General features: G+C 46.2%; 1 protein-coding gene across 2 annotated transcripts in view; it reads left to right on the forward strand.

Moving 5' to 3' along the window:
- Positions 1 to 1,506: 1,506 nt before the first annotated feature.
- The window catches only part of SETBP1 (SET binding protein 1), a 266,971-nt gene continuing 245,183 nt past the window's right edge, over positions 1,507 to 23,294 (forward strand). For both annotated transcript variants that reach the window (XM_056513669.1, XM_056513670.1), the window contains exons 1-2: positions 1,507 to 2,383; positions 18,336 to 18,996. In XM_056513669.1, the coding sequence (XP_056369644.1) occupies positions 18,505 to 18,996 (492 nt within the window). In that variant the 5' untranslated portion in view covers positions 1,507 to 2,383; positions 18,336 to 18,504. The remainder of the gene's footprint in view (positions 2,384 to 18,335; positions 18,997 to 23,294) is intronic.

The raw sequence follows: 23,294 nt of genomic DNA on the forward strand, positions 1-23,294 counted from the left end.
CTGAAGCTACCATCTGTCCCAGAGCAAAGGGTACTTTGAGCCTGCTGCAGCACTCTGGGACAGGGAACCCTGTGGTACCATCTTTGCAAGGGATCAGACATTCAGAGGAACACAGTGGGGTACTCCCTACATTCCCCCTCCCGCCCCTGCAAGCACAATTCCACAGCTCCATTCCACAAGCCTTCCCTCCTCTGGGGTACCTCCTCATCATCTCTGAGTGATTACTCAGGCAAGCCAACAATTTACTCGTGTGAGTAAAGGTTTGCCCAGCTGGCAGCCCAAAAGGCAGCATCATCCAGACTGCTGGCAGAGCAAGGGTGGGAAAGGAAAAGCCCAACAATTTGGGTTTTGTACAGCTCCACTGGCCTGCAGCTGAGTTTGTGTTGTATTTTGTGCACTGTTACTGGTCCATTCTGAAAGGTGTGTGAGTGGGGGGGGATGTGGATTTAGTCCTTAAATTAGGGGTTGAGAGTCTTTTCTTATCTCCCCCAGCCCCAGAGGGGGAATTCTCAGTGCGTCCTGAACAGCAGCCACTGTACCCCAAAAATGTGTCACACAGGTCACGAGCCCGCAGTGAAAAGCATATGGGGGGCTGGCGGGAGGGCGTGGGAGAGACTGAGCTTGGAATGGGATAAATGGATAAATAGCCCTGCCCTGAATCTCACCTCCTCTGCCTCTTCTCCCCTGCCCCCATCAGTGCTGCAGTTGTGTCAGGTAGTGGCACTGTTGAGTACATTAACCCAGAGCTGAGCATTGCAGCCACACCGAGTGCGTGTCTGCGTGTGAGAGAGAGTGTGTGAGTGTGTGTGTGTGTGTGTGTGTGTGTGCCTGATCATTACCATTTATTCCCCACACTTCGCCCCCTCCCCCGCCCCCAGTGCTGCAGGACTCCGGGAGCGAGCGATAGAAACAGAGGAAAGAGAGAGACATCAGCCCCCCAGATCTGCTTAACCAAATCGCCGCCCCTTGCAGGGAGGGAGAGAGGGAGCGCGGGAGGAGGCGGGGGGGAAACCAGACCAAAAAGACAAAATAAAAGACAGAGAAAAGAAAAATCCAGCGGGGGAGCAAAAAGCCGCCCCCAGGCGCACCCTTTCCCAGCGGGGAAGGGGATGCGGGTGTGTGTGTGTGTTGTGTGAGTGTGCGAGCAGCGGCTCCGGCCCCATCAGGAGAAGGGGGTGTTTTCCCTCCGCCTTCCCTTCGCCCTCCCCCGGCCGGCGCGGGGCGGCGCGGGGGGAGCGGAGCGGAGCGGGGCGGGCGGCGCAGCCCCGCATCCCGCCGGAGCTCCGGCACCGCTCCGGAGCCCAGGGACAGCAGGGATAAAGGGAAGCTTCCTCGCCGCCGCCAAGCAGCCCTTTTCTCCTGGCGGGGCTTTGCTCTTTTTCTTTCTTTCTTTCTTTATTTCTGTCTTTCTTTCTTTCTTTCTTTTTTTTTTTCTTTTTTTTTTTTTTTTCCCCTCCCCCTTCGTTTTTCCCTTTTTAATTTTTCTTTCTCTTCTTCTTCTTCTTCTTCTTCTTCATTTTTTTTTTTTTTTTTTTTTTAATATTTTTGAAACTCCTCCGCGGGAAAAGCAAAACCGAAAACGCTTCCCCTCAACCTCGCCCCCCTGCAAAAGGCTCCCAACCAACCAACAGCAACAAGCAGAGAGCAAAAGAGCCCCCCCTCCAAAAAAAATTTTAAAAGAAGGAAAAGAAAAGAAAAAGCGAGAGAGCTGGAGACCAGCTCCATCGATTTCAAATCCAGGATTTTATCCAGTGTATTGAAGGGCTTTTTTTTTTTTTTCGGTCTCTCTTTTTTTTTTCCCCTTCTTACCCCCTCCTCCTTTCTTTCACCCTCCGCCCCCCTGTCCCCCCTCCTCCTCCTACTCACCCCCCTTTTTTCCTTTTCATTTTATTTTGGATCCTGCTAAAATTAGCCGGGACTGCTCTGGGTGTTGCGTGTTAATTTGATTTACTCCGGGATTCCGGCTTTCCAAGACGCCATTTTCCCCCCTTTCTCGCTCTATCTCGTTCTATTTATCCCTCTCTATCTATCTTTTATCTCTCGAGCTATCTCTCCGTCTGTCTGTCCGTCCATCTCGCTCTCCCCGGTGCCTTCCTCCTCCCCCCGCCCTCCTCCCTCTGCGCTCTGCGTGCGCTGCGCGGCCGGGCGCTCCCCTCATCCCCATCTGACAGATGAACACCGCCATGGGTTTGCCGCAACACAAGCAAAAGCACCTTTGGGGGCTGTGGCGAGGGATTGAAACCGGGATCTAAAAGAGAAGAGACAAGAAGGGGGGAAATCCGAAGAGGAGGAGGAGAAGGAGGAGGAAGAAAGAAGAAGAAGAAGAAGAAGAAGAAGAAGAGGAAGCTACTAAGAAGCCCCCGCTGCCGTTTTGGGGATATGGGTTAGTAAATGCGGGGGAAAAAAAAAAAAAAAAAAAAAAAAAAAAAAGGGAACAAAAATTCGGATGCATCGAGGAAAGGTCTGCCTTGATGATCGGGATTGCAGGAGGATCGTACGCCTCTCTCCTTTTCCTTGCCCCCCTTCTTTTTTAATTTTTTTTTATTTTTTTTTTTTTTTCCCCCATTCTGCATGCAAAAGTTAATGTCGCCCCGTTTTATTTTTCCCCCCCTCTCACTGTTTTGACTTTGCAATGGCGCGGAAAAGGGATTTATTTATTTTTTGGGAGGGGGGAATATTTCTCCTCTATGCATTGCATGCGAATCCTCCTCCGACCCCTCCCTTCCCATGCTTTGTGCCTGTTTGGGGGCATGTGTGAGTGTCTGTGTGTGGTTGTCGTGGGGTGGGGGGGGGGTACTGGTGGTGTGTGTAAAACCGTGCTACCGGGAAGGGGTTGGAATATTTTTTAGGAGTTTGAATAATGTATTTATTTTACCCCCCTCTCCCACCCTCGCGCCTTATACCCCCTCTCCTGGCCCCCGCTTTGGTAGCTTGTATGTGTTTATACGTGTAGGTGGCAGCTATGTGCATGCCTGTGGAAATCTGGGGGGGGGGGGGGACGGACACACACGACCCCCCCGCTTCGTAAATTGCAGGTTAAGTGGAGCTAGAGAGCAGCACTGTAACCTTATGGGGATTTGTGTGTGTGTGAGTGTGAGCCTGTGTGTGCGGGGCTCCGCGGGTGAACCGGGGGGCGCCGCTGCCCCGGGGTGGCCCCGCCGTGTTTTGACATTGAAAAGGACACGCAGCCCCGAAAAGCTGCGATTTGGGGGAACAACGGAGTGGGAGGACGGGGTGTGTGTGTGTGGGGGTAGTAATTAGCAAAGCGGGACACCCCCTTCGCCACCACCCCCACCACGCTCTCCGTCCGGACAATGGTTCTTAAATACGCCGGTGATTGCCGCCCCCGGGACCCTGGCGGCCCCTTGTGCCCCCACACGGGGTGGAAGCGGAGTTCAGCTATGGACAGGCTGGATGCCGCCGACATCGGCGGGCTGGGGGTGGTTCGGGGAACAGGGGGTAACGCAGAGCCCGCAGCCGCGGGCGGCTATTGTCAGCCCCAGCCCTGGCGCAAGGCTCCTGCCCAGCGCCGGGCACTCGCACTCGCACTCGCACTCGCACTCGCACCCCTCCCTCGCCGGGTTCCTCTGCGGGTCCCCCGCACCCCTTGTTGCGCCGGGTGTGAGCGTGTGTCGGTGTGAGTGAGTGTGCCAGCGTGAGCGTGTCCGTGTGTTTGCATCCCAACATCCCACCGCCCCACCGGGCACGGCGCTCCCCGCGCTGCCCCTGCCTGCTGTATTTATGTCTCCAAAAGGCAGTTGAGAGAAGGATTTCCGATTCGTTTCCGCTTCAAATAAACGGCCCCGATAATCCCGGGCCTGACGCCTGATGCTCAAAGGGCACTTGGCCGCCGGGATCTCAACCCGGGGAGGCGGGGGGGAGACAGGGCACACCCGACTCGGACACCCGCGGTGGGAAGGTTTCCCTGGCCTCGGGAGGGGTGGTGAGAGGGGCTTCGTGCCCGGGGGATGCGCACGGGGGAAGCGAGGGGAGTACCCACCCATTCCGGTGCCGTGGGGTGGCGGTGTCCCCGCGGCTGCCGCTAGCCAGGCTAACCCAGCCGGGCTCGGGAGGAGTGGGAAATGAAGGGAGGAGGGCAGGGCAGCCGGGAAGGCTGTTCCCCCGGTACACAGAGGTGTTTCATTAACCGCTCTGGGGCGGGGGGAACCCTCCGTGTGTTCTTCTATATATATGTGAAGGATGCAGAGGAGTGGGGAGAGGAGAGCGCGGAACCGGCCAGTGCTCCGCCGTCAGGAAGAGCATCCGAGCCTCCTGGTAAGGATGGAATTGCTCCAGAAGGAAAGGGTTGCTGGCAAATCCAGTCCTGTGTGGAATATTATGGGCCCAAATGGGAACGGTTACTGATTTGAAAGCATGCAGGACTCACTCTGTGCAGGCTACAGAAATGGTATTATCAGGTGTCTAGACACAGGTAGTGACAGCATGAACCTGAGGAAACAAGTGGACCCTTTATTGTGGACAGCAAAAACATATTTCTGTCAGGGAATCACAGAATCAGAGAATGTTTTGGTTGGAAAGGATGTCAAATCTCATCTCATTCCAACCCTATTCTCCCTCAAGGCAGGGACACCTTCCTCTAGACCAGGTTGCTCCAAGCCCCATCCAGCCTGGTCTTGAACACTTCCAGGGATTGGACACAGTCATGAGAAAATGTGCAAGTGTCTTTTTCATGCTTTCTGCACTTCCTCAGTCTTTGCTGAGATAACGCCCCTCATCATAAACCCCTTCCACTCTGAGGAGAAACTTTTTTTCATCTCCATTTGTTTTTTAGCTGAAAGGAGAAAAATAACCCATCTACACAATGGACTTGTACTTTAATCTGTGCTCTTAGCTCAGAAGAGTTATGTAAAAATAGGGGAAAAAAAAAAACAAAAGCAGAAACACTCAGTGAATGGAGACTTCTCTTCCATCTCTTATTGGCTTCAACTTTTTTTTTTTTTTTAAACTTCTCAGACTCAAAGTTTTAATTGAAACCAGAAGTCTATTGAGAAGTAACTGAGCCAAGAAAACCTCTGTTTTCTCTGCAACTAGGGATGGGGAATAAATAATTTTTAGCTGATGTTATTTCAAGTCGTTTGAGCTTTTTGATTCCTGCCAAAAAGCCCAGCATAGATTATTAACACATTATCATTTTAGGAGGACGCACTTTTTGAAATGCTGTAAAATGGTGTGTTAGGTTTGTGCAGAGCCATAAACTATGCTGGTTGTTGGCAAACAAAAGAAACAGTGGCCATGATTTATTATTAATAATGATCATAACTGAGCTATTTAGCTTGATTTGATATATACTGGTTTCTCTACTGAGGTTACTCTGTATTTTTTTCAATAATGTACTTTGATTAAGTTGGGAACTGTTCTTGTTTAACAACTGCCATTGCTATGTGTTTAATTAACTCAAGGAATTAAATGTTCAAAAAGGTCCAGCCATAATTTTTTGGCTTCAGATGCTGATTAATCTCCTCTTCTGCTCTTTTTTGACCCATCCTTTGAGCTCCTTTTCCTCACCACACACATCTCTTAGGTGCAAGTGCCAATTTACCAACAGGGCTCTTGTTTTCCATTACTAGATTTGCCTAATCCCAGTTTCAGTGACTTTTTTTCCACTCTCAGTAGGGCTCAATTGCTCACACATAATCTTTCCCTTCTGTTTTCTTTCCCCTTTGGACAACACCCTCCAGGACTGAAAAACTCTTGCCTTGTGCCCTGAGACTTGCAATTACACAGCAATTTTGACTCTTGACCTAACTAGTAGCAAGAAGGGCTATTGTCTAATGAACCACGTAAAAACAGTTCTGGGATCCAACAGATTGCTGTGATGGAAATGAAAGATGTCCCAGTGAACTGATGACTGATTTGTTTAACCATGTGCCTAGGCGTTTTTCTTTGTGCCCTGTTAACTACCCCTCTCTGGAGTATCTGTGGTCTGTGGGTCTGTGATGATGTTGAAGGGTAGAATTAATAACTGCCCAAATGCATCCCATGAAGAATGGAGGGACAGATTTTAAGCCATGTTCAGGAAATGCAGCACCATTTTTGCCTACCATAGCGTGCAGGCAGGGGTTTAGATTTGTAAGTGCTGTGTTTAAGTATGCTTCTGGTGACGAGATGAGAGCAGCAAATCTGTGTGCAAAAATCATAGAATCATACAGTGATTTGTGTTGGAAGGGAACTTAAACATCACCTCATTCCACCCCCTGCCATGGACAGGGTCACCTTCCACTGTCCCAGGTTGCTCCAAGCCCTGTCCAACCTGGCCTTGGACTCACATAGGGATGGGGTAGCCACAGCTGCTCTAGGCACCCTGTGCAGGGCCTCCCCACCATCACAAGAAGGAATATATTTTGATATTACTTACTATAAAATAGTAAGTAATCAGAGGAAATCAATGGTAAGGTCTAGTGTCATTGCTGGGAAGTCCAGGCAACATTAGGGCAGCATAAATCTGAAGTTCAGAGCTAGTCCAAAGTGAGGAAGGTGAGAATCTGTGGGAGAAACTTAGTGGAGAAGGTTTCCAGTGTTTTGCTGCAGGGCTTGTGGTTTCTACTGGGACTGGTTTTGCTGCTATTGTAGGTTCTGTTCTCATTACTTTCTCTCTTCCCAGCTTGATAGGAAAGAGTTTCCTTTCCCATTATTCTTGCTGAGGAAATAAAATGACTTACGCTTTTAGGAAATTGTCACCTTGATTAAAGATGGACTTCAAAATCCCTCAATTCAGTGTTTGAGCCTGGGGGGGACTGTCAGATCTGAAAGCGATTTCCAAATATTTGATATTGGGACTTTTTCCCTTCTGATACAGACATGAAATCAATTTGCAAGTGTATGTGGTTAGCAATACTTGGAGATTGTTTCTTTCTCCTCCCAGTGAGAAGGCTTTATCTGATGTGCCTTCAAAAGTTCATTGCCTTTTTGGACTTGTTTAGAGGTCTGCTGGGTGCTAGGACTAAGCACAGCTCTGACACAGGCACCTGGATCCTGAATTCACATTTGCCTGGTTGTAGAGAGTACAAAGTTAAGGAATAAACAGCTGGGGGGAATAAGGGAAGACAAAATAATTTCTTAAATTGAATAAAAGCAGTCAGAGAGTAATACAGATTATCTTTCAGAGCTGAGGAAATGAGTGAGAGGTAGGAGCTATTTTGCCCTTTTGTAACTGGATTTACTTTGGAGGACAGATTGTCCAAATGCAATGATGAGTTTTTCAGTAAGGTTTTGGATGACTGGGTATGAAATCTCCTGAAATTATTTAATTTAGGATTTTGTTGTCTTTTATGTCTCTCCAAAAGACCAAGTAGAAACTTTGAAGAAGAGCAGGTGACCAAAGAGGAAAGGCAGCCAGAGAAATACTCTGGGAATACAGATCCTGGTGCTGCTCACACATCCCTGGGTCAGGGCTACTCCTGCTCATGTAGGGACTCTTGTGGGGCTTGTCTCCTTGTTCATCCAACACAGGGGGTTTTCACAGAATACAGGAGCTGTGCAGGTGGTGAGGATGAGCCTGAGTTACCTTTCCTGTGCAGGACTGTTGAGTCTGATGCACCCCTTTGAAAGCAAGCACAACATGTGGAAGGCCATGCAAGAGGAGGCCAATTTCCATGTAGATGTGAGGTCACAGGGTGGTGACAAGGCTCTGACCTGCCCTGGTGAGCACCCAGAGCATGAGGCTTGGCTCTCCAATACATTGGAAAGAGCTGGGATTGTGGCTAAATACTGTCGTGGTGTGACTTACTCATCTCCTCAGTGCCTCTGAAAGAGTGAATTCCTGATTCCATAAGGGTTGCTGTGCAGTCCTGGGCAGACAAGGGCTCTGTGAGGATGGCAGCAATGAGAGCAAAGTTTCCTCTACTCTAGTATGGTATAACTCATAACAGTGCTTGGGAAATCTTTTCAGAAGAATGTGTGGTAGGCAAGCATGGGGTAACCCAGGACCCACTCAAATACCTCAAAATTAGAGATGGGTTAAAGATCGGAAGCCTGAGGTTTTAAGTTACTTTGAAATTTTTGTTAACCTTAACCTTTAAAACTGAGATATATATGTACACAATGAATCACTCTCTTTCTGTCCCAGCATTTTAGCAGATGGAGAAGCCAGTTGTAAGATGGAAGGGAGAAAATTATGATACTCAAACCAGAGGTCAAACTGCAAGGCGTTACGGGCACATCTTCCCTCCATATGAATCCACACATCCTGAATGTCCTACTGATTTGGTTTCTAAGACTGGGACACTGGCATAACTTCCCTCTGTGTTTCCATACCCAGTGTATTCTGGAATGATGCTGTGATCCATGTCTGCCTCTCCTCAAGACTTGCTAAATACTTGGCTTTGGAGAATGCAGTGGGGTTTCCACTGAAACTCCTCTGAAATCCCATTAGTTTTCTAGACAAGGAAACCCTTCCTGTAGGCTTCTTTTCCCCCCTTTTTTTTTTTCTTTTTTCCTTTCTCTCTCTAAAGCCTTCCTATGGAGCTCTATAGCAGGGATTCAATAGAATTCTGTACTGGGAGTAATTCTCTGCTGAATTCCTCAGTTCTTCTTCAGAAGGGATCAGAGACATAAAGCTTGACTGGGGGAGTTCAGTAAGTGCTCAAACAGGACTGTACACACGTAAAGTGTAGCAGGCATCTGGGCAAAGTGTTACTATATATGTTCACTGTTCCTAAGGTTGCAAATCAGTTTCAAATACTAACCCATACATTCACATCCTCCTAATTTCCATAAATCTTCAACTAATGGGCTGAAAAATTGCATGCTTTCTCTCTTTCATGACAATTTTCTTCCTGAAAAGTTGAGTAAGCCTCTTAGCTATTACTTTTGTTTTCAATTTATTCAGAAAAAGCAAGAGTGGTAAAAGGAAACACTTTTCCTTTTAAAATTATCCTATCTGTGTGCTTTTAAAGAGGATAGCAGTCTCTATCTTATGGATATAGGGCTTCTTGATGGCCTATGTCATTTTTTGGAGTTTGAGTGAGACAAAAATTGGGAGGCCATGGCTTCAGTGTGGACATCCTGAAGTCAATGGTATTCTTGTGGCCTGTTGGCTTAAAGAGAAGGGCACTGGCCCAACAAACCTGTTGGATAGAAGTCATAAATGGCATTTTTTCATAGGCATTGGTTACATTAGAGTTCTATGTCATGGGAGGTACTAACAGGAGTATGAATCCTGCTCCTCCACATCTATCACCAGCATTGAAGAGACATCTGCTCTTAAAATGTGCTGTCTTCTAGGTGTGACTTTTAGGACAGAACATTTTCTTCACTCTTAGCTCAGCAAACAGACCTCTCAAAGCCCTTAAGGAAAATATTTGAAAAAAAGTAGTGTGAGTAAAAATTATAATAACAATGAGGTGTAGCATACTTCTAGGTAGGAACTGAGGACTTACTCAAACCCACAATCATGCTCCAGATGGGGAGCAGCAGCACAGAGACCTCAGTTCAGGGTTCTCTTGGCCCAACAGAGCTCACAGACCAAATTTTGCTTGGTTGGGAGTTAAGTGAAGGATTCAGATTAAGAAACAGCAATCCATGGGTCATTGATGAAGAGAGGTGGTACTCATCACTGACTTGACATTGGATTCCTCCCCAGGATGTTGATCCCATCCCAACTTTTAACATGTTCATGGACTCAGTGATGTTAGAAATATTACAAGTGACAGAATGAGAGGAAATGGCCTCAAGTTGCTCCAGGGGAGGTTTAGATTAGATAACAGGAGTAAGTTGTTTCCTGGAGGGCTGGTCAGGTATTGGAACAGGCTGCCCAGGGAAGTGTTAGAATCACCATGCTTGAAGTTCAAAAACTGTGTGGATGTGCCACTTGGGGACACAGCGTGGCTTTGGCAGTGCTGGAGGAATGGTTGGAGTCCATGATCTCAGAGGGCTTTTCCAACCTTCATGATTCTATGAGTCTAAGTCAGTAATAATCCAAAGAGCTGGTCCTGCTTCAATAGGGATCTGAGTGGTGAATCTGGGGCTCCTGACCCTCTGTGCTGCCTTGGAGGGAGCTTGATGTGTGCAAAGAGCACAGTAAAGCAATTGAGCTTGAGAGGCCTTTCAGGCCTGCGGATACTCAGCAGGCTTTTATCTCCTTCTGACTCAACTTCACACAGCACTTCTGTAACCACTTCCTCTTCAGCCTCATTAGAGGCAAAGGTGCTCCTTCTCTTTGCCCACAGCAGCTGTCAGTTATCTTGCCTTTATTCCTGGCCTCAGGTCTTTCCATCAGCATGCTCCCAACTAATGTTTTTGTGCCTCTTGACATCGCTGTCCCAGCACTGTGGGCTGCCCTTTGTCCCGTGTGCATCCAGCTGCATCCACTTGTGTCCTGTGCTGCTTTTGCCTCCTGATTTTTCCTCTTCTTCTTCTATCTCTGAGGCTTTAAGGGAATTTCTTGTATTTCTGGCCCTGACACTCTCTTTCCCCAAAAAACTCATGTACTCGGCGGGACAAAGCAGTCCCAATGCTTTCCTTTAAATACCCTAAATTATTGTTATTTTTCTTGTATGCCCTTTAGACATCCCATTTTCTCACAGTCCCCTCTTGATGTTGGGGATGCTCAGTGTATTATACAGCACCAAGCAAGACATCACTGATTACTCAGCATGGAAACACACAGTGCAGTGTCCTGAATGGACAAAACCCAACCTTTCTTACTCACAGCATCATTTGAAGCATGCAGAATGGAATAATTTGGGATGTACTGTTTGTACAGACTCCAGACTAGGCAAGGGATAGACCCTGGACTGAAGTCTTTTAGGTCCTCCTTGTGCCATCACTTACGGCTCTGAGGAACGGATGCTGAGCCAAGACGTGGTGCATTCCCTATCAGATGTGTTGTTAGATTTTATTTATGTCTTTGTTTTTTCCCAAAGGAAGAGGAAGCTGGTCTATTTGGCACATGTGCAAGCAAAAAATGAAATAATGGAGAAGTGCAAAAAAAAAGAGGTGAAAGAAGGAGTCCTGTGGTAGCAGCAGTAAATAAAAACAAAACCCTCATTAATGATTTATACAGAGAAATAATTTTCCATGCATTTCGTGGTGCAGAGGGAAATGTTTGATCAGAGGGAGAAGAGGAGATTATTGCCCTGCCATGATGATGTTAGAAGGAGGCTACTGTGTATGATGGCAGCTGTCCAAGAGCAGAGTCAATCTAGGAAAGTTTGGTAACACAGATGATGGAATTGTACAGGGTTTTGCTTTCTGTGGCTGATCTCTGTGCCAATAACCTTTCCCTAAATACCCATAAAACTTTCCATTTGTAGCCTGGAGTAGCTGCTGCTACCTCCAGGATGGTGTGCTTGGCAAGAGCTGGCTGGAATGTAGTAAGTATTTAAGTCCCCTTCAGAGCACACTGACACTTCCTCCCAAAGAGTTTTATGGCTGTTGTTAATGGAATAAGTTCTATCCTTGCAGTGGCACACACTCTGCTGTGTCCAGCAGAGTGCTTGGGGTGGTCTCTTGGGTCATCCCAGGAGTCATCTCTGATTGTACAGCACACTGGCAGTGATGATGATTGGTCTGGGGGCTCAGCATCTGGTATCGACCTGACTTGGGCAAATCTTCCCGCTTGACTTTTTGTGTTGTAATGGGCTGAGGAACAGGTGGCTTCTCTTTCTGCTTTTCAGTGTCCTGGAGACTTGATATTCACAAGGAAAATGGGCAAAAAGTACATGCCAGCTCTTGATGTCATTAGGATCTAATGCTGCACCTTGATTTCCTACAGAAGTTGTAAATGCCTGAAAGTGTTCCAGGCCAGGTTGGATCTGGGGTTGGTGCAGCCCAGTCTAGTGGAAAGTGTCCTTGCCCAGGGGGTTGGAACAAGATGGTAGTTAAGGTCCCTTCCAACACAAACCAAATTTTTGTTGCCTACCTCAGAACTGGGAGGAGTTTGATCATTTTAGAGACCAGAAGCCTATTGAGAAGGTGTTCATAGGTCTGATGACTACACTCTCTTTCCCAACACTCTGATAGAGCTTTAGGTTATGAGTGAGTGGATTTACAAAACCTAGGTAGGGTTCTCAGGCAGGAGATTGTAAAAGTCCTTGGGCAGCAGGATGGGCACCTCTCCTGCTCCTGCAGATGCATGCTTTGCTACACTGGCAGTTGCCACAGCTGTACCTTGGGCAGTATTGCTTTTATTGTCCTTGTGATTTATGGCCATGTCAGTTGTTTAATCATTCAGCTGGCCCTCCTGCAATCCCTGTATGATAGTTAGTTACTTATATAGAAAGGTGACTATCTGATCTAATTATAAAGTCTCAAACCTAATTATGGAGTCAGATATGATTCCATAATCTACTCTAAATGTGTCTATGTTGAGAAGACAGATACGTGTGTGTGTAATGTGCACCCTTACATGCCTCTGTAATTACAGATGTGCTTGGATTTTCATTTATTTCTGCCTCTTTGTCTTGAGCAGGATGCTTGCAGCTTCATCTGTCTGTGACAGATATTTGGTTTACCATGTTTTTTCCCTCCAGTGTGGCTTTTCCTGGCTTCCTTTGCCAGACTTTGGCACACTGAGGCACAGCCATCACTCAGTTCTGCTCAGGAGGTGCAGAGGGATGGTAGCTCTTGGACTCAGCAAAATCTGATGGAAACAAATATTTCTGGAAACTGCCATTAACTCTTGCTCCTTTTTCATTTGGATAACCCACATCTGAATCCTGTTGCTTTGTACAAAGTCCACACACAATCCATGCAAAATCAGAGGCAGAGTTAGAAGGATCTGAACAAAAGCAGAGTTGGAGACAGAGGGACCATGTCAAGAAGAATCACATTTCTTCTTCTAATTCACCCTATTAATTAATTACATACCTTAGTTAGATGGACACAAGGCAGGTGACAGGTAGAGGGTGTTTCCTATGTGATCCATATGTGGACAGAAAATAAGTCATTATTTGAGCTCCCTGCCAAAGTTGAGTTGTTCTTTCAAAGGATCATGGCCTCAGGAAGTATGAGAGGCCGTGGTCCAAAGCTGCCAAAAATCTACCTCCAAGCCTCTGAACTGTGGATTAAATAGTGTACTGGTGCATGATACTGATCCAGTATAAACTCACACTAGTTCAAATGTCCTCAAAAAAAAAAAAAAAAAAAAAAAAAAAAAAAAAAAAAAAAAAAAGCAGCAGTAATTTAATTTTATCCCAAAAGACTTTGTATCATGTTATGTCACTTGTCTGCACCACACTGGCTTAATGGCTTACAAGTTTTCCCATCCTCTGGAACTGCCTTTAAGTCATCATTAAGAAAATTATAAGCCTTATATTGTGTGCTCGCCCATTCCACAGAAGTGTGATCAGATGCCTGTTCCTGATCAGCATCAAAGTCATGCTGCTGGCTATCTGGCAGTTGGCAGTGCATGGACAGAGACCACAACCAAACATAAAATTCCAATTTCTTTTTGCAAAACAATAATGAAGAAATAGGCTGGGCCATTTTTGTAGTCCAATACGGGTTAACTGGGTTCAGTGCAGATTGTCACATGCTGGGATGTTGGGTTTTTAAGACCCATGACAAATTGTGAAGTTACACAAACACTGCTTATAAAAGCAGGTTTCTGATCAAAACTTGCCCTCAGCTGCAACATGAGTTGTCCACTGGCCCTTGGCCCAGGGGTAGCTGCATTTCCACAGTGTCACATATGCCCATGGAAGCAACCTGGGAGTCTTTGGTGTGAAAGGTGAAATCTCATCACTAAACACTGCTGCATATTCTCCAGTGGTAAATGGTTTTAGAAGGATGGAATGTAAAGAGGGTTCCAAGATTCCTAATATTTTGCAGGGATTAGGGATTTATTGCAATGTCCCATGGGAGAATGGAAGATCCAAAGGCAACTCTGATAGACACAGAGTTTGAAATGTTGTGATCTCCACTTTGCATCCCCTATGAGCCTCAGACTTGTGCCTTAGTTTCCCCTCACTCGAACCTGTTCAACAGACTCTTTTTCCTTTTCCTCCCATTCATTTTGAATTCTATGAATTAAATTAAAGCAGTCTCAGAAGTTACAGTGGTATTAGTGTAGCAGTGATTTGGGCAGCACCTCTTAATACTGCTCCCAACTCCCTGCAGGTGTTTCAAGTGCTTGAGCAGTTCAGAGAAACTGCAGAAACACTGGGCAGCTGAGCCTGCCTGGCTTGCAGGTGTTGAAACAGTGTTTGCTTGCTCTTAATGTTGTTGCTGTCACACTCAGAACCACAAAATCATAGAACAACTAAGGTTGGATAAAACCTTCAAGATCATTGAATTCAAGCTTGAGGCAAAAGCTATGACAAGTTTAATTTCACAGAGAACCCCAAGCAGGTGGATTTCTTTTCCCTCCTATTGGCTCTCACCTCTGTTTTTGTCCTTGGCAAATTTTCACTTTAATCACTTTATAGCTGTGGCATCTGAATACTCACAAGCACGAGGTTGCCTGAGGCAGAAGAAAGGAGCATATTCAGAACCCTTAATAGGAGACATCCAGTATGACCCAAAGGGAGGTCTTGTACTTGAAGGCCTTTGCCTCCAGAAGAGTGTTTGAGGTGCCCTGAGGAGCTGATAAGAAACGTGAGCACTGGCAGCAAGGCTGAACAAGCAGACATTTGATTATTTCTCAGTACTTATCAGAGGAAGTGTGAATCTCTCCCTAATTAAGAGCTAATGCCAACTTCTGTGAAATTTATTGTCATTCACCTGTGAATTATCCTCCTCAAATTTAACTTGACTGCAGGAAGTCTGCTAGCAGTAACACTTTCCTCTGTGAGCTTAATTTGGATGGTAAAACACCTCTGTAGCTGCTTATTGAACAGGACTTGACGCTGGTGAGCCCTGGAGCCCTGGAAGGGCAGTTTGGGTCAGCACTTAGAAGTTTAGACATACCTCATGTCCCGGGTATTTAAAATAGAAATAGAGCTCCTCCAGCAACAAGACAAGGAGGAATGGCTTTAAACCAACAAAGAGTTGGTTTAAATTGGATGTTGGGAAGAAATTCTCCCCTGTGAGGGTGGTGAGGCCCTGGCACAGGGTGCCCAGAGCAGCTGTGGCTGCAGCTGTGCTGCAGTGCCAAGGGCTCAGAGCAACCTGGGATAGTGGAAGGTGTCCCTGCCCATGGCAGGGGGTGGAACTGGATGAGCTTTAGCGTCCCTTCCAACACAAACCCTTCTGTGAATCTGTGATTCTGCTTGCAGGTGCTCTGGAGAGGCGAGGTTTCCAGTAGAGGTTACAGATTCAGAGGCCTGAAGTGAGGTTTCTAATTAGTCAAAGCACAGGTAGCCTGCCCAAACTAGAAAGACGAGTATGATGTCCCTGCACCCAAGTCATTTAACTATTAACCCTGAAGGAGAGTAAGGAGATATCTAAAACAATGACCCAGTTAATTCTGGGTGCAGCATTTGAGTGCAAGGTTATTTGTTGCTACCTGTGGGTCTGGTGATATCATCTGCAGACTCTTGGCAGAACAGGAGGCCAATATTTTTAAGCTGGGTTTTAAGGTGGATTTGGTATGAATTCATCTGGTTGTAATGCTGTGACTTTATTTATCTGTTGCTTGTTTATGCTGAGCTGGAGGCACACAGTCGAGCAGATATGAGTATTTGGACATTATGACCCAGGTTTTGGGTCTCACAACCAGACTTTGGAGCAGAAACCTGGCTTTTTATTCACCCTCCATAAAACTTTATCCAATGGCTAAAAATCTGAGTGGCTCTTCCTGTCCTGGAGGCATGAGCTGCTGTTCAGCTGAGGGTCCCAGGAGGGTTGGTTCATCATGACAGTGGCATTTGTCCCTTCCTTGCACCCTTGGTGGCTGCGGGCTCATCCTGCTGAGCTGCTCCAGAGCCTGCTCTTTGCAGCCAGCAGCGAGAGAGGTTAAAAGCCTGTGGGCGGCGGCCGGCACAGAGTGCCCATTGTACATGCGTGCATACCAGAGCGGTAACTCCCTGGAATGCTGCACCGCCGAGCTTTTACCACCTTGTGTTTGTGTGGCAGCCCAGGAGAGTGTGTACATTGTGTCCCTCTCCGCGTGGATTAACAATGTAAAACGGCAGATAAATAAGAGGATATTTTTTTCCCTTTTTATTTTTCTTGATTGGGCCGGTTGGAAGAGGAAGGTGTCTCTGACTCCCATCACCTCTAGAGGAACAAGGAGAGGCAAGGTTCAAAGTCAGTCAATTAGGTGGAGCAGCTCCTCACAACTGGGTGGCTTTCGTGTACTAATTGCGCCAGTAATTAGCAACTACCACACGGTTTGGGTTCAAAACTATGTAAGGGCATTAATTAGCCCACTCTGAATTGGGTTTGCAGGATGTGTGATCCTTGGTTCCCAGAAACTGGAGAGACTAGCTGACCACAGGGTGAGTCAGGGCAGGCATGCATGAGACCTGGGATCTGCTAGTTCCTCAAGATCATCTCAAATGTGACCAGTGACACGAGCTCTGGGAAATGAGTCTTTCCACTACTGTCAGGAGATGTGCATCTCAAGGATAAGTGCCTTTGTGGTATATTTCTATCTCCTGTGAACTACAGAAACCATCCCTGAGGCCAGATGGCAGCTCCAAGTTCTCTCTTTTTATTTTCTTTTTATTTTCTGGGTTTTTTTTGTTCTGTTTTGTTTTTGTTTTTTTTTTTTTCTTTCTGCTTGGGTTGTCAGCTGATGCTGTTCATGGGAACTTTATTTGAATTTGTGTCTGCTGGGACCTGGGTGGAGGTTCCCAGTGATTTCATGGAGCTCTAGGACACTTAGGACTTTTCTCTAGTAGCCATACATGCCCAGGCCAGACAAGTGACACACGGCTACACTCCAATGCAAATGTGGATCTATACTAATAAAAGGCACTTGTTATTACTTCCTGTTGAATTCCAAGCTCCTGCAAGGTACCTTTAAAAAGCAAAAAGAAGCCAGTGGTACAAGGACATGTGTTTCTTCTAGGTGAGCTGTGCTTTGCAGTAGTGTACACTGGCACTGTTCTGATTTGGTGATAGGCAGCAAGATAATTTTTGTTTTTTCTCTATGGCACATTGCTGCCAAGAATGACCTGGGAAATCCCTGGCTGTGCTCAGATCTTGATGGCAGTTGGCCTAGTGTAGCTGAGCTAATCTAGCAGGGAGCTACTCCTGAAAGAGCCAGTCTGCACCCCCAGCACCTATTCTTGGCAGTGCCTTCCAGTTTCCTTCTCCATTTGCCAGAAGTGCTACTCCTCCAATCCACTGGGGATCTGTTTCTTCTAAAGCAATGGAAAATATATTTATTTCTCTCTACTAATTTTGTAGACTTACACTTTTGTGGATTCTTCTGCTAATTTTGTGGCTGAAATTGGTTGCCATGAGGAGTGTGCGTGTGGTGTGGCAATCGGGGAGTTTTAGGGAGAGTGAGTTAAAGCACCCCAATCTTTTAAAACACCCCATAAGTATTACTTTTAACTAGATGTCCTTGGGTGATACAACTTTTGCCTCAACTGAACATTCACATCTTCTCACTTTAACTGAGGTTTTGTAAGGTACCAAGCAGGAGTGTTTCCCTCTCTAAAGGTTCCATCTCCGATGTTCTAAAGAAAGATAAAATTCACAAGGTTGAGAGCACATCTCTACACCATCCAACCCAAGGCTTTTCCATAGAACAGTGGTACCTAAGGGCATGAGGAACTCTGGAAAACCTTGAGTTTAGCTTTCCTCCATCCTTGGGACACTGATATGCCCTGAAAGAAGCCCAGGTGGATCCTCCTGCAATTCCAGTCTCCCACAGAGCATCTTGGGCTGCAGTTGGTCTCTACTTAATTATTCATCCAAAGCAGGATTCCCTTCAGCCAAGGTTGGCAGCCAAGGGCATGTCTCTTTCACACCTGGGAAGTGAGGAAACAGAGAGCTTGAAAGTCTGCTGCTGATTCAGAGGGCAGCACTATGTTTTCTGTGCTCTTACCACTGGGTTATTGTTTAACCCAAGCAAGTGTCTCAGTTTATTTATTTCCCCCACTGGAAACCCTGTGACAGTGAGCATGTTGAGGTAATGAGGAGGTTCATGGGTGTGGAGAGCTGGCTGTCCGCTCATTCATTGCATAAGTCGAGCTTGCATTTAGACAACAGTTTGGATGTTCTTTGGCTTTGCTTTTCTTTTAATATATGTTCATCAATTTAACAATACACATGGCTATTACTCATTGCTTTGTGATGCCAGGTCCAGCCCTCAGAAATGCTGGTGAGCCTTGGTTCCCATTTTGCTTCAAGGAAAGCCCTTGAGATGCTGCAGAGGAAGCATGGATGTGCCCCGTGCCCTGTTTCAGTCATCTCCACGCTCATTTGATGTATGTGTATATATCCTAACTTCCTCTTTTTTGTCTCCTTTCTTTTTACAGTGGCACATTTGGTCTCTTCTGAGCATCTTGCAGCCTCTGGGTGACCGGGACATTGAATTTGGTGGACAGTTGCCATTCGCTCCCTGGGATCATATCTGCCCTTGCTTCCCTCATCCCCTCCCATACTCCCCTTCCTTCCAACCAAACTCCAGGGAGTTGTGGTATTGCCATGGAGCCCAGAGAGACTTTGAGCAGCTCCCGGCAAAGGGGAGGTGAAGCAGACTTTCTGCCAGCTGCTGTCACCTCGACGAAGCCTTCGCCTGTCTCGGGCTGTGCAGGAGAGACGATGCTGTCTTCGTCAGGCGCGGGGAAAGGGATCCCGGTGAGCAGCGAGAGGCTGGAGCCTGAGGAAGAGGATGAGCTGGGTTCTGGAAGAGACGTGGATTCTACTTCCAATGCAGACAGTGAGAAATGGGTGGCAGGAGACGGCCTGGAGGAGCAGGAGTTTTCCATCAAGGAGGCTAACTTCACAGAGGGGAGCTTAAAACTCAAGATCCAGACCACCAAGAGAGCGAAGAAGCCCCCAAAGAACTTGGAGAACTATATTTGCCCTCCTGAGATCAAAATTACCATCAAGCAGTCTGGGGAGCAGAAGCTTTCCAGAACGGGGAAAAATAGCAAAACAGCTAAAGAGGAGGACAGATCACACTCCAAAAAGAAGGTAGGTCTCATTATTTTACATATTCTCAGTATCTCCCAGAAGCAGAGGGAGAGGGGAGGAATGAATCTTCTCAAACAATCTGTGTCCAAGGCATAGGCTTTGCAAGATTTGGCCTTGGATTTGTACAGGGCAAGTATCATCCTGCACTGCCACATATGCAATGGGAATGATCTTGAACTATCCTTCAGATGAACCAATTCAGGAGAGATCAAAAGTTCAACCAGGCTTATTCTATTTTTGTATGTAATTGAGTTTTGAGATTAATGATTACATGAGTGAGAAATGAAGGAGCCCACTTCTAAACTGCTTTGTGCCTGAGCACTAATGCTCAAGCCTTTTGGCAGTTAAAGCATTCAACTGCATTTTTAAAATACAGGTATGTGCATGGTGAACAATTGAATTCATTCCTATATTCTGGGTGATGGGCTCCATTATTCTTGATTACAGCATTGTGTGAGTAGCACTGTAGTTATGCTACAGAATATACTTCCTTTATAAGTCTCATTTTCTTCCAGATGCATATAATTTTCTTGAGATATCTTTCTGCAGAGAAATTTTTGCTACTTTAAGTCTGAGTAAAAATTGAACTTTTTTTTGTTTATTCACTTATTCAGGAATGAGACAAGAAAGAAAATTCTTCATATAAGTTGTTTTCAGGAACACTATTTAGATTTGCTGTTGGCTTGATTTTTCTGTAGTATCACCTACACTTAGTACATAGACCAAATTTAGTTCAAGTATATTAAGTAGCACTGCTGGGGACACAAATTTTTGGGTTAGTGATGTTTTCTGTCCTAAGCATTAGCCAAGTATGTTTGCTAAGGTCACAGCAAAAATACTTCACCTCTGCCTCCTTAGTAACATATGGGCTTCATGATGAGTTCAGACAGAACCCAGATTTGATAAAATGTGCACGAGTGTCTCCAAAACCTGGACAAATTGATCTGGGATTTAGGCACCCACTGATCAGGGCTTGAGTTGTGGTTTGGTTTTCCTGCCCATGCAGCTTTGATCTTTCTTCTCCCATACCTTATGCACGTGATGGGCACTCAAAGGGCTACATGAAGCCTTGAGGAGGCTAATTGCCTTCTCAGAAGACTGAGAGACCAAAATTTTCATGCCTCAAAATCGCTTTTTTTTTCCCTGATATTTTCCACTGACTCAAGGCAGAGCCCAGGAAGATGAACATCAATCACTTTTGGAGTACTTTTTGGAGTACTTTTCTTACAAGTTGAAATTTAAAACAAACAAATAATGAAAAAAAGAAAAAAAAAATCAAGGGAATTTTTTATTTGCTCATAATCTTTTAAATGATGTAATGTGTGGGCATGAAAGAGGTATCTCTTTTTAACACAGAAGAGGTTTGGCCCTCTAACACTTTGAGAAGAGATTTTTCCCATCTATTGAAAAGGATAGGCTGCCTTCTTAGCACCAAAAAATGTCTAATTTCCACTTTCCTGTCCTCCCTTAAGGGTTGTAGAGGTTTTTGGGGAAGCAGCAGAGGAGACTATGCTCAGTGCTCAGTGACAGCATAGGTGTCACAAGCAATCCTTTCATAGCAATGTAGAGGGGAAAAAAAGAACTGCAAACCCCCAGATACCATGCATGGACTGTGGAGAATATGATTGCACAAAATGACAGCCTTTTTTTTTTTGTTTATCACCCCATCTAATGGGCATGGAAGGTGTATTCTTTTCTGTGTGGTCATCCAAAAGGTTGAATAAATAAAACAAAGCATAAGGAAGTTATGTGCAAAAAAACCCCAAACAAAAACCAAACAAACCCAGTGAGAACAATAGCTAAACAAAAAAAGCACCTTGTAGCATGGTTATGATCAGGGTGATGGCTTTAATTGCAGGAGGATAAGGAGTTTGAAAGAAACAGATCAATGCTCAGACACGGCTGCATCCAGCTTGCACCTGCGTTGCGAGGTCCGAGCTGGCTGGGGCTGTGCTCACACACACCCTGTTCTCAAGCCGGGAGCGCTTTGGGTCAACACTGGTCTAATCTGGCCATTAAAACAAACAAAAAAAAAAAAAAAAACCAGCTCAGCACCCAGCAGGTGGGTGCTCTGAGCAGATGGGGAGAAGGCTGCTGCCCCGTGTACTATTAGCATAACACCCAACGGCTGCCGTGCGGCAGCTGCTGAGCCGCAGCTGCGGCAGAGATGTCCCCAGCAGGGGTCTGGAAGACCCCAGTGCTGTGATCTCATGGGGTGTGATGGAAACCTACAGCCTGCATCACCAGGATGGGGAATTGGGGAGTGACCTGTGGTCCCTGCAGCTGGGGGGATTTCACACACACCTGCCCTTCGGATCGTGGGGTTCCAGGATCGGGCTGTGAGCACCGTGCATCAAGGGGTGATCAAAAGCACTACAGGAAAGGAGGCTGGGAGTGAGTGGGAGAAAAGTTCCAGTGCTGGCAGAGTGATTTCTCCTATGGCTAGTGTCTGTCTTGTGGTGTGTACAGAAATTTTTTGGGGGAAGATAACTAGGAGGAAACAGCAAGTTGAAACTTGCATGGAGATGTAGCTCTCTGGTCTATCTGTGTGTTTCCCTGGAAGAGGAGAGCATGCAGGAACCCTCTGCATTTGCTTACAGAACCATTGAGAGCTGCAGTTGTGGTTGTGGGGGGAGGTGGGGGAAAAGTGATTTGTCACATTTAAATGGTTTTGGTGGTTTTGAAATTTCAGCGTAAAGCTGTTTTGATTGCCTGTTGCTTTAATCAGCACAAGCTCCAGAAAAGCAGCTCCTGGCAGCAGAAGGAGGGAACAACACATTTAAAGAACGGGACAGACCTTCAGCTGGCATCAATTCACTGTCCTTTATGGAATTTTGCCAGGAGAGTTTGGCCCAATGTACACATTTTCCTTGCACATGAGAGGATTATTTGGGTTTGCCACCTTGCTCATGGATGCAGAGAATATACACAGACTGAGCTGCAAGTGCCTCTTAGCTTCTTGTGCCTCTGGTGGGTGGGAGTGGTTGTCCTGCACTTCATGGAGTAGCACCCAAATTTATTTTTCCCCTGAGGATGTGCAAACTCTATCAGCGCTTGAAAAATCTCCTTAGCCTGTTGCATAATATTTCCAGCTACATCTCCAGCAGTCCCCAGTGCTTTGAAACACCACTTAAGCATTCTTGCAGGAGTTTCAATACACTCAGCACAGAGAGCAAGTAATGAAAACATGGAAGCAATTTAAGTAACAGCATGTGGGTACACAAAGGACTGGTAATGCCAGCAATGTAAAAAGGGACTGTGAACTGGGGATATAGCATTTATTCAGTGGCCACTTAGGGAGGAAGAAGATATGCCTGTTCCTAAGCTTTACACTGCTCTGCTAATTAGGCAATAGGGGTTAGTGCCTGATTTCTAAAGCTGTGGTCCAGAGAGCAGCGGTGATTAGAAGGGGACTCTGTGGAGAGCCACGATGCTCATGTGCTGAGGCCCGGGGTTTTTGCCTTTGATTCCAGCTGCTACACTATATTAAAAGACATAAACATGCATTAAATACTTTCCTCATGTTGCTTTTCCGTGTGAGCAATCGCCCCAGGGATGTTATGCGATCCTGAATGGGAGGGGAGGGAATTCAAGAGAGGATCTTGCTGGGTGCAGTTGCTGATGCCCTGGAGTGGGGAGGGAGGCAGAGGAGAGAGAATCAGCATTGGGAACCTCTGCTCAGCTGCTTGAATGCCTGGCTGCAACCCAACAACTTTTGGGGCTTCTTTTACGTCCAGACCATGCCAAGTTTCACATTGGCTTCCCTTACTTGAAAAAAAGAGTAAGGGTAGTAGTTTCCTAACCCTTTTCCCAGGGCTGCTGAGAAGTTAAATCATAGCTAGAGCTGCTTCTTTGGCTGCTTGTGTGGCAATTGGAAAGTGCACAAATATAAGAGTTTTCTCTAGTTTCAACCCTTTGGCACCTGGGGATGGAGCGGGCTGAATCATTGCCACTTCTAAACCCACAAATAGCTCCATTTCATTTAGTCTGATTGGAGAGGGAGGGAAGAAAAAAGCCAGAAGCCCAGAGGATGTCCTGCTGGCATGCTGGCAAGCCCTGCAGCTGCTGCTGCTGTTTCACCTGCAGAAGGGCTGTTCGAGTCAACCACCTCAGCTGCACTAAAGGTGCTTTTTCTGTTATCAGTCTGGAAGAATACTAAAAAGTGTGGCACCAAACCCAATGAAGACACCTATCAGCATTCCCTGCCTGCCATGTAGCATTTAACAACTCCCAGATTAACAGTTATTTCTCTGGTTTCATTTTATTTCCCTTTTTTGTCCCTTCCCTGCATTTTTTCT

The sequence above is a fragment of the Oenanthe melanoleuca genome, chromosome Z (genome assembly GCF_029582105.1).
Source record: "Oenanthe melanoleuca isolate GR-GAL-2019-014 chromosome Z, OMel1.0, whole genome shotgun sequence".
NCBI classification, from domain to species: Eukaryota; Metazoa; Chordata; class Aves; order Passeriformes; family Muscicapidae; genus Oenanthe; species Oenanthe melanoleuca.